Source organism: Nannobrachium achirus (assembly GCF_963921795.1).
Source record: "Nannobrachium achirus genome assembly, chromosome: 4".
NCBI classification, from domain to species: domain Eukaryota; kingdom Metazoa; phylum Chordata; class Actinopteri; order Myctophiformes; family Myctophidae; genus Nannobrachium; species Nannobrachium achirus.
In genome coordinates this window covers 33952094-33972995 of record NC_137813.1, presented here as the reverse complement: position 1 = coordinate 33972995, position 20902 = coordinate 33952094, and the positions used below count along the sequence as shown (strand labels likewise).

At 44.2% G+C, this 20902-nt stretch overlaps 1 protein-coding gene across 1 annotated transcript in view; it reads right to left on the bottom strand.

Moving 5' to 3' along the window:
- Positions 1 to 10173, bottom strand: part of LOC308282850 (caspase recruitment domain-containing protein 10) — a gene marked incomplete at both ends in the record, with an annotated part of 43800 nt that extends 33627 nt beyond the window's left edge. The window contains one exon of the mRNA XM_080723236.1: positions 10113 to 10173. Within this exon, the coding sequence (XP_080579362.1) occupies positions 10113 to 10173 (61 nt within the window). The remainder of the gene's footprint in view (positions 1 to 10112) is intronic.
- Positions 10174 to 20902: the final 10729 nt, after the last annotated feature.

Sequence of the window (20902 nt, the reverse complement as noted above, 5' to 3'; positions counted from 1 at the left end):
TGATCAGCTTCAGTTTAGTGCAGTTTGCACATTTAATAGTTTATTATCCCGGGCACTGTGTGCTGTCGCCCGCGTCATCAGCACCCACACCCTAGGTGGGGTTGGCAAAAGGGCCTTTCTGTGTGGAGTTAGCATGGTCTCCTATGGTAGATACCCTCTCAAAAACATGCAGTAATCCTGGTCTCTATAATGCCTCTCCCTGGCCAGCCAGGGCGCCTGGTGGAGGGGAAAGGAACTGGTTGAAATAATGTGTTCCTTCCACGCGCTACGTCCAACTGGGGAAGCTTCCCCTGTCAGGTGAAGAGAAGTGGCCTGCTCACTCCTCATGCACTGAAGGACGCATGAGCTCAGTTTGGGGGCGTCCCCAGGCGTGGCAGAGGGAGAGCAAGCAGAGCCCACGATTACAGCTACTGGGTGAAAAAATGGGTTACAAAAATTGTGGGATAAAAAAAAAAAAAAAGGTTTATCATCTAACATTCTCATTTTCTACACTAAACTCTATATAGCTGTCATTTCAAGACGGCACTGTATTATATTAGTTTTGATGCATGACGCAACATCTGATTAGAGTTTGGCCAAAAGATACTAGAACAATCTAATTTGGCCATAAATGTTATAAATACATTGGACAGGAAAAGGGGAGGCATATAGGCCTACTTCACTGTGCGACTCATACTGTCAGCCTCTGCCTGAGCCTGCGTCTCTCACTTTCCTTCACAGTTTGTGAGGTTTGAGCTGACAAGTGAATTATAGGGTGTAGTGCAGCTATCTAAATCTGAGCTCTACCACACTTCTACAGTACAAACTGCATACATAGACAGCCTTACCAACCACTGTGAACCAATTTCAGATAAACAAACCGTTACAAAAAAAATGTCTTCTGTTTACCACATACTAAGCGCTGTGTTAAATGAAATAGGTTTTGATTGTTTTGATAGGACTTGAGTGAAAGCTAGCCACACAACCATATTAACTTATTATTCATTGCATGTCCTGTACATAAAAAACAAATGTTCTTTTGGTTGCATTGCACGGGTTCCAACATTGGCACGGGGGAGGGTGATGACTGGCACACTGGTAATAGTGTGAGAGAGACGTTTTTTCTCTTAAAATTAAATATAAAAAAAACTTTAGTCAGTTAAATAAAGCGGCACAGGGGCACAGTGGCGCAGTTGATAGCGCTATCGCCTCACAGCTAGAAGGTCCTTGGTTTGGTTCCCACCAAGGACACTGGGGGAGCTGGGGGTGTGTTCTGTCCTCCATGTCATCAGTGCCCATACCCTAGGTGGAGTTGGCGAAAGGGCCTTTCTGTGTGGAGTTTGCATGTTCTCCCCATGTCCCCAAGGGTAGGTACCCAAAAAAACCATTGCATTAATCTTGGTCTCTATACTGCCTCCCCGGTGAGGGGAAAGGAACTGGTGGGAATAACGTGTTGTTCCTCACACTACGTGACTACGTTCCACGGGAAAACTCCCCCCTGTTGCGTGAAAAGAAGCGGCTTGCACTCCTCGTGCATTGAAGCAACCATGAGTGCATTTCGTTGCTCTCCCCAGGTTGGCAGAGGGAGAGAAGTGCCCAGGATTACACTTAGCAATTAGCAACTGGGTGAAAAAATGGGTTACAAAAATCATTAAAGCAGCACTTTGTGACTTCTTTTTAATAAATACATTTGTCCAATCTGTATGGTAGATTATGTTAACAATATACCTTATACAATTGGGGCGGTTGTATTTTTCTTCCTGCTTTTCTATTTACATTTAGACTGTGTCAAAGGTCATGTCTTGTAGACCTGCTATTTTGTTATTTATACTTTGCTAGTTTCATATGAGTCTAGCACATACAACTCCACCTCTGCATGTGTGTGTCTATGAATTGGTCTTTTTGTATGGTGCACATATTTAAGTCCCTATTATTGGAGATGACATCCAGGGGTCATGGCCCTATTTGTCACAGGTCAACAGTCAAAGGGCCATTTTCCATGGCAGCCACATGCCTATCACATTCCCTTCTCTTTAAGCATTTCCTTTTTAACTGGCATCAACTAATCAAACACATATAGGGAACCAATGTCTTATTTGAATGGTTACATTAGAGTAGGAACAGATATGGAAATAGACATTCCAATCTGTGCAATTTTATACCGGTATCTGTGTATTGCAGTAGTCACTTCAAGATATCCATAATATTGTGTGAATTTGTGTCTAGTCTACAGTGTTATAATGGAAATAATCTATTTCAAATTAAATATGCTTCAAGTAAATTCAACAAGGAAAGTTGTCTGTTTTTGTTGGAGAGTAGAAGAGAGTCAACTGTTTCTGTCAGAAATTCAAGAACTTTACAATGATTAGCCACATAACATACATTAAAGAACGTGATTTTAGCAGCATTTGGCATCTGGACTATTTCTCCGTCCTGTCTGATGAGTTTGTGCCTGCATGCATGTTTTAACCATGAATGAGTGCATGTCTGGGACATTGTATGAAACAATGGCTTGTTTTATACAATTACACCCCCCCACCCCAGACATGGTCCATCTCCTAGAGACAGACACACTGGGAACAAGGGAACAACCCTTACACGGAGTCTCGACTCAAAATAAACTGAAGATCTCTGCTATGGTAATGACCTCTCATTTCACTGCAGTTTCACAGATCCAGATCACAGACCGAAAATGTCCTGGCTCTGCTTGGAGCTTGTCATACTAGATCTACAACGTGCGTAGGCTCCGGAGTGCAAATCAGAGGTGGCCATGCTGTGGGTAGGATTCAATGGGCTATTCAACACTGTCATGCCATAAATAACAATATTAGTATTGAAATGTAGAATCAGTGGGACTAGTAACACAACAATAATATTCTGCTCTGTTCCCTCAAAATATATTACTGTACACTTAAAACAACAGTATCCTCGAACTCAGAGGCAGCCAGGCTAGGAAGGTCTGGGTTATAAGAGAAACAATGTCATGGTTCCCTTAAGCCGGGGGTCAGCAACCCGTGGCTCTAGAGCCGCATGCGGCTCTTTAGCGCCACCCTAGTGGCTCCCTGGAGCTTTTTCTAAAATGTATGAAAATGGAAAAAAAATGGGGGGGGAAATGTATTTTTTGTTTTAACGATTTTTTTATCGTCACTGGGCAGAAACCTTGTATCTATTTTTCCCGCAAAGTAAAGCCCATCTTCATCATACACGACTGACGCACAAAAGTAGTGAAAACAGCAGATCTACAAGCACACAACGCCTCGCGGTGCGAGGCGTTGTGTGCTTGTAGATCGGCTGTTTTCACTAGTTTAGTTCATTTTTTAAATGATAAATACAAAACGAAGTTTTGGACATACTGTACAAGGTTTCCACCAGACAACGACGATATATAAGGCTTTTATAATTTTTTGCGGCTCCAGACAGATTTGTTTTGGGTTTTTTTTGGTCCAATATGGCTCTTTCAACATTTTGGGTTGCCGACCCCTGGCTTAAGCCTATGTTGCACTTATGGCCCCACGAAAGTATCTACTGTAGTTTCCATCAGAAAATTGGAAATGTCCTGCAGAGACAACGCGACCTCACCCCCTAAGAAAACAGTGCTAGAGAAGCCCACTGGAGGTCTAAATAAATAAGCAGTTTTGCTAACCTCTGTCTCCTTTCTTCTGTTCTCTCCTCTTTCAACACTTAATTTATGGTTGGACGAAGACCGAATTTCGTATAATCTGCAGCAATCATTATTTACGATCGGGGGCTATCAGGATAACTTGAGGGCCCTGACCATACTGGATCATTCATCAGTCAAGTCATCTTCAACCGAACACCTGACCCCTAACTCTGAGACACACAGTGGGGTTCGTGCATGGGGGGCTATATTTAGACCTGGTTGTAAAACCCTGTGATCAACAAACACACCATGTCATGTAAGATCCCACTGTGCGTGTGTGTGTGTGTGTGTGTGTGTGTGTGTGTGTGTGTGTGTGTGTGTGTGTGTGTGTGTGTGTGCGCGCGTGTGCGCGTGCGTGTGTGTGTGTGTTTGTGCGTGCGTGCGTGCTTATGCCTGTTTCCCTGTTTTGCCTAGAAGACGCTGAGGTCGGACATAATGGTCCATTGTCTCGCAGCCAAAAACCCGGTCTTCCTGGCGGGTCAGAATTCACGGAAACATGGGCGCAGCCCAAACAAAAACACGGGGGTTAGCTTCTAGTGTACCCCTCAACCTAACCCCTCTATACATCATCCACTTCACCTCACACACGTATACACAATGACCCCCGCCCCCCACACACACCACCTCCCTATGCGGTTCTACACTGGATCACATCTGGCTTGTATAAGCTCATAGACGCCGGCCTGACACCAGATTCTCATGTATTTCAACTGTAAAATTGACTGGAAATCAGCAGTGTGCCACTGATACGCCACCACAACATGACCCACCTCCAAAGTAAAAATTGAACGAAAATATTTACTTTAAAATAGAGAGGAATAATTCAGTGAAATCATGGACATTTAGAGTAGTTTGCAACAATGTAATTGCAAACCAACCTTTCTGCATGGCAATTCAATTCAATTCAATTCAATTCAATTCAATTCAATGACAGTAGCAGCACTGTATGCCAAAAAATCACACCCGTGTAAACTGAGCGGTGGTCGTGGAGGCTGCGTGTGCGTGCGTGTGCGTGCGTGTGTGCGTGCGTGTGAGTGTGAGTGTGCCTGGCCTGAACAACAGCGCCTCTCCCTTAACATGTGTGGTCAGAAAAGGTATTGCAGGCTACATACAGACTCAGGCTACATACAGACAGACACACACGCACGCATACCCATTACCCACACACACGGTCACGTATAGAGACGGTGTGACCACCGCTCAAAAATAAAAAATAAATAAAACATCACTATGCCCAGGGAGAGCAGTAAGATGTTATGTCCCTTGCCCAATGTTGCTCTTGGAATGTTGAACAGCACATGCTTTGGGGATGGTAGACATGCAACAAGATTCAACGATTATTTTCATTCTAGCAGAGACACAACTGTAATTAATCAGGACTGAAGGATGTGGTACGTGGGTTTTGTGGCTGATGTGTTTTCTGACCTAACCATAAAGATTGATGCTCTGGGGAACATTTGGCTCCCAACAATGTGCAGAATCAGCATTGCATTTTTCTTGCAATATTATATATGACTGACAGTAACATTTGAGACATAATGATGAATCACTTGTAATGACTATAGTAATAGTGTAATGTTGTAATGCATTTTAACCAGTAATGGCAGGCAACTGAACAGTATTTGGTGTACTGTGTACCTGTGCTACTTAACTTAACGGTGATGTATAGAGTCAGTGTGGTGCTGGCTGACCGAAATTATTTGACAGCATGAAAAGAGTTAAAGGTTTCCTGGCAGACTGTTCGATTTGTGTGAAAGTCATTTCCTGAGGAGAAAAGCTTTTTCTGTCTCTGAGACTTCTCATCCTGTTTTACTAGCACTCCTTCCTCTCTCCCTCCAACCTACTTCTTTCTCCCTCCACTTTTCCTCCTCTCTGGCAAACCCTTTGGGTTCTCCTTTTTTATCCATTTGATCCTGTTTTATTAAGCTCAGATTCATTCTCTCACCCCACTTCTCTCCCTCTTTCTTTCTCTGTATCTGACTCTCTCCCTTTACTACTGTACCTAATTGATCTCTGTTCCTCAGCCCAAACCCTGATATCTTATGTGTTTTCTATAAAGCATGAGAATGGTGTTGTGCATCTGGATAAAATGTGACCTCCCATAATTCCATAAAGACACAAAAATGCACCATTTGAAAAACAGTTTTATCAGATATTTGACGACAGTCATCAACAGGAGCTGGATCTCTTCACAGAGAAGATGAGACCGCAATTTCTTATATCGTTTCTCATTTTACACTATTGCGCCCCATCTGCCTCCTCCCTTCTTGTTATTCCTCCGTATCCCCTTTCCACTACTACAACCTCTTTTGACTAATCTCTCCTCTTGTGCTCTTCTTCCTCACCCTTTACTGCCTTCAGCCATCGCCCTTCATCCCCAGTCTCGTATCCAAACCCCCTTTTCTTCTTCTCACAAAATGTACTTCAGTTCTATAGAGGACTGATTTCTCCATACCAAGTCAACCACCATCTCTTTATCCTGAGGAATCTCCCTGCTATTATTATTTCTTTCTCCCTTTTTTGCAGCAGCCGCCAGTGCCGGCCCTTCCTGCGCTAGGCGTATAAGTGAAACCACAGACGCACCCTCAAACCCCTGGAACCCACTGGAAGGCCAGATGAAAACATTGCCATGGGAACATGAAGTATGGTTGTTTTGCAGTTCACAGGGCTCTGGGTTTCTGGGTTGGTCTGAGATCTCATGAAAACATGTTGGAGTCTCAAGATAAACACATTTGAAGTGTTGTATGTTAATTCTCTTCATGTTTTCCTTTTTGGTGAATGTTAAACGTTTTCAGTAATGGATATCTGCTGCTGTACAAAAACACTATACCGCCACCCCAGTTCACAGTCAAACAATGAACAGGAGCGAGCATGAATATTTCCTTCTTCAAAGTATTGTGATAGGATCAACAATGAAAAGACACAGATATTCCAAATCTACACAACATCCTTCTAGATACAGTTGATCATTCCAGATCTGAACCTAGTCTGACACCAGATTGCTTATTTTACAGTGAACTGCCTGCCTTTCTGTCAAGTTGGGTGTACAATACAACCCAAATTTTCAACTCGTTCAACTATCTTGAAAATAGATGATTAACACATAGGACCTTGGGGTGCATATGCGCGCACATAAACACGCACAAACAAACACACTCACACACACACACTCTCTCTCTCTCACACACGCACACACGCACACACACACACACACACACACACACACACACACACACCACACGCATGCACGCACGCACGCACGCTCGCACGCACGCACGCACGCACGCACGCAGGCAGGCAGGCACGCACGCACGCACGCACGCACACACACACACACACACACACACACACACACACACTCCTTGAAGCGGACTGAAAATAAATGATCTCTTAAGTACTCTCTGGAGACTCATCAACCTCAGCCTCCATATCTCATATCCTTCCATCACCTCTTCATACTCTGGAACAAATACAGAGTGATCTCTATGCGTCTTTATTGGGCATGGCAGCTTGGACTGAACAAAATCATTGCTGTGTGTGTGCGTGCGTGCGTGCGTGCGTGCGTGCGTGCGTGCGTGCGTGCGTGCGTGCGTGCGTGCGTGCGTGAGTGCGTGCGTGCGCGCGTGTGTGCGTGCGTGCGTGAGTGAGTGCATGCATGTATGCATGCATGTTTGTTAGTGTATGTGTGTGCTTCATGACAAGACATGGCATTTTGTCTAAATGTGTATTTGTAGTGTAATGTAGAATGTGCATTTATGTTTGTGTGAACGAGCGTGTGTATATATATATCTGTGTTTCCATGTGCCTATACACAACTATGTGTTTATGAGCAAAAGTGTGTCATCTTTTTGCATGAACGTTGGAGTGGATTTGTGTGAATGCATATGGGTGTTTGTGAGGGACTGACTACAATGCATACCAATCTCATACTCCATTTGTAGCCAGCTACAGTGGAGACGCCAGTCCGCTGGACCACAACATCACATAAAGCCAACAGAAGTTGACCGGTGTGGGGAGTAAGAATGACTAATGCAAGTATGTGCACTGTAAAGGAGGAAGACCTACTGTACTGTATATAACATACATATAACAGTAAGGGATCAGAAACATGGTTAATGGAACCGGAAAATAAACGAATGAATGGAATTTATCAAAATAAAAAATATTCAATGTTTCTTTGAGTAGATTGCCTTCTGCTCTGAATATATATATATATGTGTGTGTGTGTGTGTGTGTGTGTGTGTGTGTGTGTGTGTGTGTGTGTGCGTGAGCGTGCGCGTGCGTGTGCGCGTGCGCGTGCGTGTGCGTGTGTGTGTGATTCACATGCGTTTCTGCCATGCTGTCCATAATTACCATCTCAATTTACAGTACTTCCATCACAGTATTTGACTTTGCATGACAGGTTTTGATGAAATGTCCGAAGCAAAATCTTTCCTTTTGCACGTCTGACATTTGATCTCTGTCATCATCTGTTCTGTGGAGAAAGACCAGCGAAAATGAGCCTGTGTTTTACTCGCATGCTCCAAGCAAATCAATTCAACTAAGAGCGTGGAATCAGAATGACAGGGAAGGATTTCAGATGACAAATGAGCAACGTTGTGGGCTATCGTTTGACAAAGTCCAAGGAGAATAAATGTTCTGTTATGAGATGCTGTGAAGCCATATACCGTACACAGACACACACACACACACACACACACACACACACACACACACACACACACACACACACACACACACACACACACACACACACACACACACACACACACACACACACACATGAACACACAGTTGCACGCAGGCACATATGTACGTATATGTCAATAACAGCATGAGAACAGCAGTCCTTCTCATCAGAGGCTCCAAGTGTCTGAACAGAGAGGGTGAGAAAGCTGACATGATGCATGAGCTCGACTAGTGTAGGAGGTTCCTTCTCACAAGCACACAAATGGAACGGATAAGATGCATAAACACACATCACATACTTCACTTACGGTACACACAAATACACATAAACTCCCGCAAACACAGACAAGACACAGTCTGGGAACACTCACAACTGCTTATTATTGCAGGCCTTTGTTTCAACCTTGTAGCCCACAGAGTCACACATGGGAATGTACACAGCTCTGTTTTCACTGATGACCTCAGGCTGACATAAGGTTGTACTTCTCTGACGTTGGTCAGTCCTTTTTTACATTCAAGAATAATTATATTTTGCTGTGTGTGTGTGTGTGTGTGTGTGTGTGTGTGTGTGTGTGTGTGTGTGTGCGTGTGCGTGTGCGTGTGCGTGTGTGTCCGTGCGTGTGCCTGTGTTTGTGTGTGCATGTGCATATGTGCGTATATGTGAGACTACCCTTCTAACCGGTAGTTCACTTCACCATGGATAAAGTGCTTCTGGTTACATTCATGACCGAGCAAGCTGACTGTCTTCCAACTGTTTACAAGGGTGGGTTTCATGGAGTCAAGGGTCTCCAAAACTGTCCAAGATTGCAGGGTTGTCAACAACCCTCTTAAGATTTCCGCTCAATAGTAACAGTCCATTTGGTAACAGTGCTAGCTAGGTGATGATGGTTCTAAAGCCCAATTTATACTTTGCATGCCAAAAATAGCTGATCAACAAACTCACATTGCTCAGAATCTCAGATTAGAATGAAGTTTAGGATTCCCACAGGGAAGTTTCAGGCTTCCAAAGCATTTGGATCACCCACGCTCCATTCTAGATCCATTCTGTCTCACCCCTTCTCCGCTCCCTCCACTTGCTCCCGGTTGCTGCCCGTAAAGAGTGCAAAACACAGATGCTGGCCTTCAAAGCAGCCAAAGGTATCGCACCTGCTGTACCTTCAAAACCTGATCACTCCATACAACCCCACCCGTTCATTCAGATCAGCTAACACAGGGAAGCTGACAGAACCCTGCAAAATGCCTAAATTGTAAATTGTTGATCAATAAGACAAAACATAGCCTAACCTTGGCTCTGAGATGCTTTTGGGAAAGTAAGTATGATTGACATAGTATGACATAAGATATATCTTTACAGCACACCTGCAAGAAGAGAGTGAAACTTGAGTGAGCACTTTAGACGAATACCAGTCCACTCACTCACCATATTTTTTTGGGGACTGCCCATAAGTCCGAAGGTTCATTAGTCCTACATCTCATTAGTCCGAACTTAGTTAGGGTTACTGAGGTTAAGGTTACTCACACCGACCGCTTGGCGGGCAATTCTTGTATTTGTTTTTTTACTGAGAATAAGGTTAGAAATACGTTTATAGTTTTACTGAGGTTAAGATGAATAGGAATAGGGTTAGGTTTTGGCACCGTTTTACTGAGGTTAATGTTAGGAATAATGTTAGTTTACCGAGGTTACGTTTAGGAATACCAGGCACTGGCAGACTGTGCATGCTACGCACACACTCATGCACACTTACCAGTTCCATTCCAATCCAACCACCCCACAGTTCCTTACCTTGGGCCAAGTGCCAATCATTGATGGCTGTTGCCTGTGGATCTGGTTGACACTTCCCCATGACCCCCCCCAGCTGGTGAACTGACCGGCTGTTTAATTGGCTTGAGAAATATGCAACAGTCAGGGGCCATCACGGGTCAAGGAGTTCTTCACGGTTAGACCCATCAGTAACCACATTGGAATTTGGAAACCATTTTTGTACTGTTGCGTCAAAGCTGGTTATTGCTGCTTGGTGGATACGGTCATTATGGGGTGTACCCTGTTGGACTGCTGGTCTGGACAGTTTATAGGCTACTTTATAGCTATGTCACAGTGCCAAGACAAATGACTTTCTATCCTGCACTCAACTTCTTCTCTGTCACCCCCCTCACGGACACACACATTATAGCCTATACTTTATTATTATTATTTCTTAATAGGCCTATTTTTAGTAGTAGTAGTATCCTATTGTTTTAGGCCTATAGGCTAGCTGTTGTTCTGAAGATTCTGTTGTTTTTCTATTTTTTCCCCCCATGTTTTTATAAGCCATATATCCTCACCGAAGTCAGTGTCCAAGTTTCTGGATATTATCTTCGGGGTGCCACCCATAGTTACCCATGCCATGCCATGGCATGACATTGCGCGCTCGGCGCTCCATCATTTAGTCGCTCAGCTCACGTTCCTACAGTATAAGCGCCCCCCCCCCCCCCACACACACACACACACACACACACACACACACACACACACACACACACACACGCCCCCTCCCTCTATGAAGCAGAGTCTGTCTGAGGCAGCGCAGCCCTGCAGTGCTCAATGCTGCATCCCTGCGCTGCTGAGCTGAGTTTATAGTGAAGTGTAAAGTTGCCTAGCAGCTACAAAAGCCCAGAAAACCCATTTAAGAGATTGTGGAGTTGGAGTTCTCCTGCATTTACACGACGGAGATGCGTTTTTAAATCGTTTAAGGTAAGGTTTGCAATTTTTGATTACAAGAATAGGCTAGCCTAGGCTACTTGCAGTCAATTAAAGTCTGCATTTGACTTGATGATGATTAGCTGACAGGACTTTATATTTGAATTTCCCGTTGCGTTGAGGAGCGACCAGCTAAACATGTGGACAAGAAAGGGTTTTGATTGAAGGCGCGTGTGGAGTAGAGCATGTGCCAGCTGCTACCCCTAGCCTATAATGCCCTCTTGGAAACCGGCCACTTACAACCTGATGGCGTCTCTGGGCATTTCCAGAATTTGGTAAAAAGAAATGTCTACACCAAAGTCTACTTAGGCCTACAGAAATTGATGGGAAGTGTATTAAAAATGATTTTAGTCTCTCTCTCTCTCTCTCTCTCTCTCTCTCTCTATCTGTGTGTGTGTGTGTGTGTGTGTGTGTGTGTGTGTGTGTGTGTGTGTGCGCGCGCGCGTGCCTGCGTGCGCGCCTGCCTAGACTGAGTAATTGCGACCGTAGGTCGCACTTACTACAGAAAGCTCCACCAGGTGTCCGTCTGACCGTCCGTCACACACGTCACACGTCACACTTTTGCCCTGCTCATATCTCCGCAACCGTTGCCCCGATCCATGCCAGATTTTGCACACACACTCCTTACCTGCCAAACTACAACCTCCAAGGACCCCCGGAGCTCCAGGGACCCCCAGCTCCCTGGGGGACCCCCAAGTGTAAAAAATGAGCACATGTGCAAAAATTACCAAATGACCACCCCAACGGGGCTGCTCACGGGGAATTCCTGGGGACCACCCACTCCTGGTGCTCCAGAACGGATGCAAAAGTGGTGACGCCCCCAGTGGAGGACCCCCTGCCACTGCAGCTCACATAAAATGCCGTAACTCGGGCTAGGCGCGTCCGGGAGAGCCGGGGCCGGTACCTATTCGTATGCCAAGGCAACGCGAACACCCCACCCCTCATTTCTCACATGGCCCTCTTCTAGCGCCACCTACAGGCCGATTTTTAAAACACATTTTTGGCCACTGCTCCTACAGTTTTGGCCCTCAAATCACGAAAATCACTACACAGTATGTCTACACTCATGTCATCAACATGGATCAGGAAGTTTTTGGAAAAACAATTTTTTGACCTATTTGTGGAGATAAGTGACCTACGGTCGCTTATCTCCCGATTAAGGAGTCTTACTGGTGTATGAGATGTGCTCTCAGTTGCATCCATGATTTGTTTTTAACTTAGACTACATCAGTGCGCATATTAACAATCAGGTGAAAGGTCAGCCCTAAGGGTGTGTTGCTTCCCTTGCTTGGGTATTATCTATACTATAATTTTGCGAATGTCTGTCTGAGTGAGTGTCTGTCTGTCTGTCTGTCTGTCTGTCTGTCTGTCACAGCGTTTCTCCTCAGTGGCTGGAGCAATTGATCTGAAATCGCATCACCATTAGCATATGAACACACCTGACATAACTGTGAAGCCCGTTTGTCACTTTCACAAATCATATGCTGTATATTAGCATTTTTATGGTGTAACTACTATCTATTCTGCATCTAGCATGACTCATGAGGCATATCTATTCTGCATCTAGCATGGGGCAACATGTTTAACCAGCTCTGTGTGTGTGTGTGTGTGTGTGTGTGTGTGTGTGTGTGTGTGTGTGTGTGTGTGTGTGTGTGTGTGTGTGTGTGTGTGTGTGGGTGGGCGGGGGGGGGGGGGGGTGTTGGCTGGCCCTCTTTCAGATGTTGTCATGTAGATCGGTACACAGTATCTCTGTAGCCTTTAAACGAAACGGGTCTTTCTTACATTGATGCTCCTACATATGATCATGCAAGCACCAGAAAGTTACTTTCCATCCCTCATATACTGTGTGCACAGTGCACACCCCATAACCCACACACTGCACATCATTTCGGAGCTCATATCTTTGAACGGGTAAGGACTAGTACCATTAGTTCAGTGGAAGTGTCCTCCTGAATAGGTCTTTCCCTGCAAATTGGATTGTGCAATATTGGAACACTTGGAACACAAATAGGAATGATCAAATCACATAATTCTCTTCATCCAGATAAGACCGAGATGAGACTGTCTCCAGTGAACTTGATGAACAGTTTAAATCATTGGTTACTGTGGTTATAGCACTGCTTTGTTGGTTTATGGGGTCAAATGATAGTGATGTTTGCCTCACACCCTCATTCAGCAAAGCAGAATACAGAGTTTAAAGACTTTGATGATATTATATAATTACTAACCATTATCATATAATGATGGTAATATACAGTATACTACTTTTTATTCTGTTGCACACAGAGTGCAGTGCATGTAAACTGTGAACTGTAATCTGTAAACTATTAAAATATAAATGCTTGGGAAATAAACAAAATTGTGTATAATGTTATCCAAAAATGTCTTAAATTACTCTCAGTGATGGAAACACTGACAAATGTCGCCAATCAAAAATGGACGACAACTTGCGTTGACACTTTTTAAGTTGGATCCATATGTTTTGTCTAATGACATGGCCATGCGTTTAAGTAATAATTAGCCTTGAGTGGTGCATTATAACCACTTAATCCCTATAAACCTTGTTGGCTGGTGTCCCCAGGGGCCTATGGGTCCCCAAATCTCTATAGACAATCTACTGTACAAGCTTGTAGATCTGGCGTTTTTGTGTCAAGCCCAGAATAGGGACGCTATAGGGTTCAAGTGGCAATCAAGGCTACATGATGAGTAATTTTGTCTGAATATGTCACAATACTATGGCTCTGTGACTGTCAGTCATGGCAGACTTGTGGTCACAGCTTGTCTTTTGTTACATTTCTGACAAAGGAGCTTTACAACAGCACTTTTTTACATTCATGATTCATTAGCCATGCCCTTCTATTTATGTTTGCTTTGTGGAAGTTTGGAGAGCTAACAGTTCCGTACATTCATTGTTCAATGAAGCTATTGAACGGGAAGGACTTTGGTTTGTATTCCACCGTTGCTCTGCCTCATTGGTCCCTTGATATGTTGACATAAGACCAGAACAAAAAAAAAAAGAATAATTCATAAAAGTGGCAAACGAGGCGCAGAGGGAGGTTGAAGGGGTGAAGGTGTTTGGGAATAAACTAGAAAGATTAATTTGATTGTTCAAACTGCGGCTGTGTTGCAATGTTGATTTTGAAATAAATGCCTCCTTTTTAAAAGAAGTAAATGAACCTGTGCAATGACTGACGGAAGTGAAAAGGGAATTCTTATCTTTAATGTTTGCCCTTGTGGGTTCATTTGTTGACATGAAAGCATTAAGAGGAGGATGGGGTTTAGGGAGTGAAAAGCCAAATGCCAAAATGCAAAAAAAAGGCATATGAGGGAGGGACAGTGATGCAACATACAAAGTAAATACGCACGCACGCACGCACGCACGCACGCACGCACGCACACACGCACACACACACACACACACACACACACACACACACACACACACACCATAAGGACTGACATACCATTTTATGTGGTGCCTTTCAAGAACTGCTATAGCCACGTTGCAGCAGTAGTTCCTTGTATTTTGAAGACATGTGCAGGGTTGGTGTGACCTCAACTACTGTGTGCTGGGGCCGACCTTCAAGTGGCTCTCTCTGGTCCAGCGGAAACAGTAGCCCCAGAAGGAGTGCGTGCATGCATGCGCCTGTGCATGGATGTTCATGTGTGTGTATGTGTGTGCAAGCTGCTGTGACAGAACGGTCCCTCAACCACTCCATTGCTGCAATCCAGTGGTTCTGTGGTACCAGATGTTTGACTAAAACATTAAACCTACTTACTGGAAACAGGCACACAAGAAAATGGAGTGTGTGCGTGTGGGTGCGTGCGTGTGTGTGCGCGCGTGTGTGTGCGCGCGTGCGTGCATGTGTGTGTGTGTGTGTGTGTGTGTGTGTGTGTGTGTGTGTGTGTGTGTGTGTGTGTGTGTGTGTGTGTGTGTGTGTGTGTGTGCGCGTGCGTGCGTGCGTGCGTGCGTGCGTGCGTGCGTGCGTGCGTGCGTGCGTGCGTGCGTGCGTGCGTGTGTGTGTGTGTTTACATAATGTACAGTATATGCCAGACCTTGTAAGAGACATAAGGTTTCATATGTGTACACTTTCATAGCTAGATACTGTAGATAGATAGATAGATAGATAGATAGATAGACAGACAGACAGACAGACAGACAGACAGACAGACAGACAGATAGATAGATATGCAACATATTCTCACCTCTAAAGCGTCATACGTCCGACGCGTTGTGAAGTACTGTACTGCGTCGGACGATAGACGCTTTGGGATTGCCTACTGTGTCAAGGGTTGGACGCATTGGGTGGTCTAAGAAGAAAGAAAAAAAAAGCAGTTCCCGAAGCGAGATTCGATACCGCTATGAAGGGCTTACCGGTTCACCAGCCACCCGACGCTACCGCTCACGCCACTATAAACGACGACGCCACTCTGTCTCAGGCGCCTATGAACGCCGAGAGACGCCACCGAGGAAGCGGTAGCGACCGAGTCGCCGCGGCGAACGGTGTGAACGGCACATGAGTCGACTCAGCGGCGTTACCGAATTATGTGCCGTTATGGACAGAATAGTACATTTTGACCAGGGGACTGCTTCCGCGTCCGAATACGGCTCAAAGAAGGGACTACGTTATCGTCCACGTTGTCAAAGATAAAAGCACAAAAACAAAAAGGAATTTCCCTGTCGTCTCCTTAGCTCAGTCAGTAGAGCATGATGACAGCTAAACCAGGGACCTGGGTTTGATTCCTTGTGGCGGAAAATATTCCAGTAAACACATGTTGGCGCATGCGTACTAAGACTCTCCGTTCTCGTCAGACCGTAGACACAGTAGACGTTCCAAAGCGTTGCATGGGTGAAGCAGAAAGCGAGTTGGGAACGCGTCGGGAGGGTGACAAAAGATACAAACAAATCAGCCAAGTTAACAAACATACAAATGTGTTTCCCATCCAGAGTCAGATCTTTTAATAGACGGCATTTATGGATGGCATCCGGCTGACTTTCTCCTATCGCACATTGTTCCCATTATAATTCCCAACCTCCCTGTGTGTCTCTGACTCTGCAATCAGTCAGGCAGCTCACGCTAGCCTCGCGGCCAAAACCCTGTTTACGGATGTGTGCAGGTACAATTTAAGGATAAATGGTATGTTTAGTGGAGCCGCACGCTTCTGTGTGAGTCTCTAATGAGGACATATACTTTACTTAATGAGGAGCCTGAAGTGGATTCCTGCACTGGTATTTAGCTTTATTTGTTCATAAAATAAATACAAATCTTCAGCTGTGTGAAGTGTTTACCAGGGGAGAAAGACTTTGTGTAAGAGTGTAGGGAAAATGCTGTGAGAGTTAAGCGTCATTCCCACCGGGCATGATAAAGACAAAAAATATATAGTTTAAAAAATGATTCTCAACTGAAGTGTATGGTAGTATCCTGTTGTCGGCAGGACGGCAGTTGTTGTTGATTATCGTTATAGTTATCTTTATCGTGCCCGGTGGGAACAACGCTTAACTCTCACAGCATTTTGCCTGCACCATGCTGACCTCTTACATTTCCCTGGTTCTTTACATGCGGCGTGAGAATATATATGTATAAATATCACAGACAGATAAGTATTTATTATAGATTGAAATTCACTAGCACCGAAGCTTGTTGTTGATATTTATTATTGATGGAGAAGGGGTGGGAGCAATAATTCTAAAACTCCTCTTCGAATTTAGTTTTTTTTTTAAATTGGGCAGTTATTCTGAATTATTTGCTTAATTGCTTTCATTTGTTATATTGTTTTTAAATGGCCTTATTTGAAATAAACATTACAAAAATAAAAAAGTAGACAATGACAATACATTTACAAACTAGAAGCAGTGCTCTTCCGAGCACAGGTCTCCACCAGGCTGTGCGTCCTGGTGGTGCTACTGTATAAATAATAGGCCAATGTAAAAAGGGTGGCATATGTTCTTCACCTTAGACCTTTCATGGCAATCGGACTCTGCATGCATGATTTGAAGCATTGTGTTCCAAAAATGTGTTTTGCTAAAGTCTACCTGCTGGTGGCGCTATAACAGGCCAATGTGAAAAGGGTAGCATTTGTTCCTTGACATAGTGGGAATATGTGTGGCAGATTTCACGGTAATCGCAAGCTGCGTTGATGATTTGAGGCATTTTGTTCAAAAACGGAGCAATCCTGCAAACTTTGGAAGCTAATATTAGCCAATCAGGATGGAATATGAAATATCAGACGGATCAGACTTGAACACATGACTATAGAGATACTGTGTACCGATTTGTGTTATTTTTTGAGAAAATCTGAAGGAGTAATATCAAAAAATGTGTTTTACATAAGTCGGCCCAAAGGTGGCGCTATAAAAGGCTGATGTGAAAAATGCAGGAAAAGGGTTTTTCCTTGGCCTCTAGGGAGTGCGCTTACAAAGTTTGAAACTGATTGGTGGAGTTATAGGTAAAACCACAAATCGGCCTGTTATAGCGCCACCATGAGGCTGATTTCAAAAATTTTAAGTGGCATGTCTTCCTCGACCTGGTGGGAACGTGTGTGCGCGATTTCATGATAATTGCACTTTGCGTTTGGGATTTGAGGCATTTTGTTCAAAACGACTCAATCCTACAAACTTTGGAAGCCAATCTTAGCCAATCAGGATGGAATATGCAAAATCGGACAGATCCGTGTCGATCACATGACTGTCGAGATACTGCCTACCGATTTGTAGGATTTTTGGACGAAATCTGTAAGATTAGTGCACAGAAATGTGTTTTGCGAACATCGACCACTAGGTGGCGCTAGAAAGGGCCCATTTGAAAAATTTAGGGCAGAGGTTCTAGATTGGCATCCAGGGAATGTGTGTGCTCACTTTGGCAGCGACCGGGCCAACGGCGACTGAGATTAGGTGCACACAAACTGCAAGGACACGCGGACGCACGCACGCACGCACGCACGCACGCACGCACGCACGGACACACGGACGGACGAAGGGGAAAACATACTCTCCCCCATGCCTTCGGCTGGTGGAGACAATGAACTATATATTTACATATGAAACTAGAAGCAGTGCTCTTCCGAGCACAGGTCTCCACCAGGCCAGGCGTCCTGGTGGTACTACTGTATAATAGGCCAATGTAAAAAGGCTGGCATATGTTCTTCACCTTAGACCTTTCATGGCAATCGGACACTGCATGCATGATTTGAGGCATTGTGTTCCAAAAATGTGTTTTGCTAAAGTCTACCTGCTGGTGGCGCTATAACAGGCCAACGTGAAAAGGGTAGCATTTGTTCCTTGACATAGTGGGAACATGTGTGGCAAATTTCACGGTAATCGCAAGCTGCGTTGATGATTTGAAGCATTTTGTTCAAAAACTGAGCAATCCTGCAAACTTTGGAAGCCAATATTAGCCAATTAGGATGGAATATGAAATATCAGATGGATCGGACTTGATCACATGACTATAGAGATACTGTGTACCGATTTGCATGATTTTTGGATAAAATCTCAAGGAATAATAGGAAAAATTGTGTCTTACATAAGTCGGCCTCCTGGTGGCGCTATAAAAGGCTGATGTGAAAAATGCAGGGAAAGGGTTTTTCCTTGGCCTCTAGGGAGTGCGCTTACAAAGTTTGAAACTGATCGGTGGAGTTATAGGTAAAACCACAAATCGGCCCTTTATAGCGCCACCATGATGATTTCAAAAATTTGAAGTGGCATTTCTTCCTCGACCTAGTGGGAACATGTGTGCGCGATTTCATGATAATTACAAATTGCGTTTGGGATTTGAGGCATTTTGTTCAAAACGGCTCAATCCTACAAACTTTGGAAGCCAATCTTAGCCAATCAGGATGGAATATGTAAAATCGGACAGATCCGTGTCGATCACATGACTATCGAGATACTGCCTACCGATTTGTAGGATTTTTGGACAAAATCTGTAAGAGTAGTGCACAGAAAGGTGTTTTGCGAACATCGGCCACTAGGTGGCGCTAGAAAAGGCCCATTTGAAAAATTTAGGGCAGAGGTTCTAGATTGGCATCCAGGGAATGTGTGTGCTCACTTTGGCAACGGCGACTGAGATTAGGTGCACACAAACTGCGAGGACACACGGACGGACGGACGCACGCACGCACGCACGCACGGACGGACGGACGAAGGGGAAAACATACTCTCCCCCATGCCTTCGGCTGGTGGAGACAATAATCAAAACTTATTATTAAGTATTTTTTATTTTATTGGACAGCGATCTGGGGAGCAACAAGAATAGAATGCATAGACTGGGATTATGTGTGACAAAGGTCCTTTGCCTGACTTGAACCCCACATCTCTCAAATATGCAGCACTGTTGTGTATGTGCACTCACTGAGCTTCCAGGATGCTCTATTGACTTATCTTGGAACAGCTCAGCTCTGATTAAGATTTAGGTAAGGAAGTCTAACCCCAGATCAATGCCCAGTAGTAGCTCTACAGTTTCTAGCAGTCATTCTGATGACAGCTTGTGACCTGTAATCCTGTCGCGGCTGGAGCCTGGACGGGTAGAGACTCAGAATCAGGTCACGTGTGGAGGTGCTTATACAGTAGGTGCTTCTGCACTCTGGAGTCATTTCCTCAGCAGACAGGAAGAATATTTTCAGAGTATGTCCAGGAAAACAGATAAACCTTACCTCAGGAAGTAGTGAGAACTCTAAACATTATGGATTTATTGTGTTGTTATGCAGAGATTGTTTAGAGGGATGTGATCCTGTGCAGCCCCAGAGAGCTAAGGCTGTTGTGTTACCACAGGGACCACCAGTCTTAAACAATTATGCAGTCATTAAACAAGGCTTGTGTTTTTTTTATATGTAAATAATATCATCTATCTGATTAAATGCCAAGATGCCTGACTTGGAAATGGTAAGCTTTGGTAACTGTTGTGCTTAAACAGATATTTATACGAAGGAGACAAATTAACTCAGTTCAAATTAACATTAAAGAAAGTTATTATAAGAACAATAAGGAGATACAGTTCCATCCATCCATCTTCAACCGCTTATCCGGAATCGGGTCGCGGGGGTAACAGTTCCAACTGAGACCTCCAGATTTCCTTATCCTGAGCAACTTCCTCCACTCCCTCAGGGAGTATACCGAGGCATTCCCAAGCCAGTTTGGAGATATAATCCCTCCATCTGGTCTTTGGTCTGCCACGGGTCTGATACAGTTAAATGGATTAAACAAGAAAATTGTGAGAACATAAACATGCTAATAGGTGCTTGTGTTTTATTGAATGACTTAAAGTCAGGTTATTTTATTTATATAGCGCATTTCATACAAACTCAATGCTTCACAAAAATACAGTATATGCAGAGTTTACAGACAAAATTAAACAACTAAAATGTGTTTTAACCTTCCGATTGACATGCAGTCTTGACATGCAACAGAGATAAAAACAGAGCATCATCAGCATCAGTCCAAACATTTTGTAGAATTGATTGGCTGCTCTGCTGGTTATAACTTGCCTCTCCTTCCCTCCTCTCTATCTCTCTTTCTCCCCACAGTTCTTTTAACTGGCCTTGTGAAGTGAATGAAAACACAGAAGCCCCCCTACCTGGATGCCTGCAGAGCAGTAAATAGATTGAAGAAGGCAGAGGGATGAGTTATGAAGAGCAGCCTTAAGAGAGCAACTGAAGACAGAAGAGATTAAAGGAGTTAATCCAGCACACGTCCAATCCAGGAGGAGCCCTGCTTTTTCTCCAAGGCGATGCAGACAAAACAGTCACTCATATTACTGCAATTTACTTCATTGCTTCAAAGTAAAGCAAAGTGAAGTGAGTGTGTTTTCATTGCATCCCAAAGGAACTGGCATCCTGGT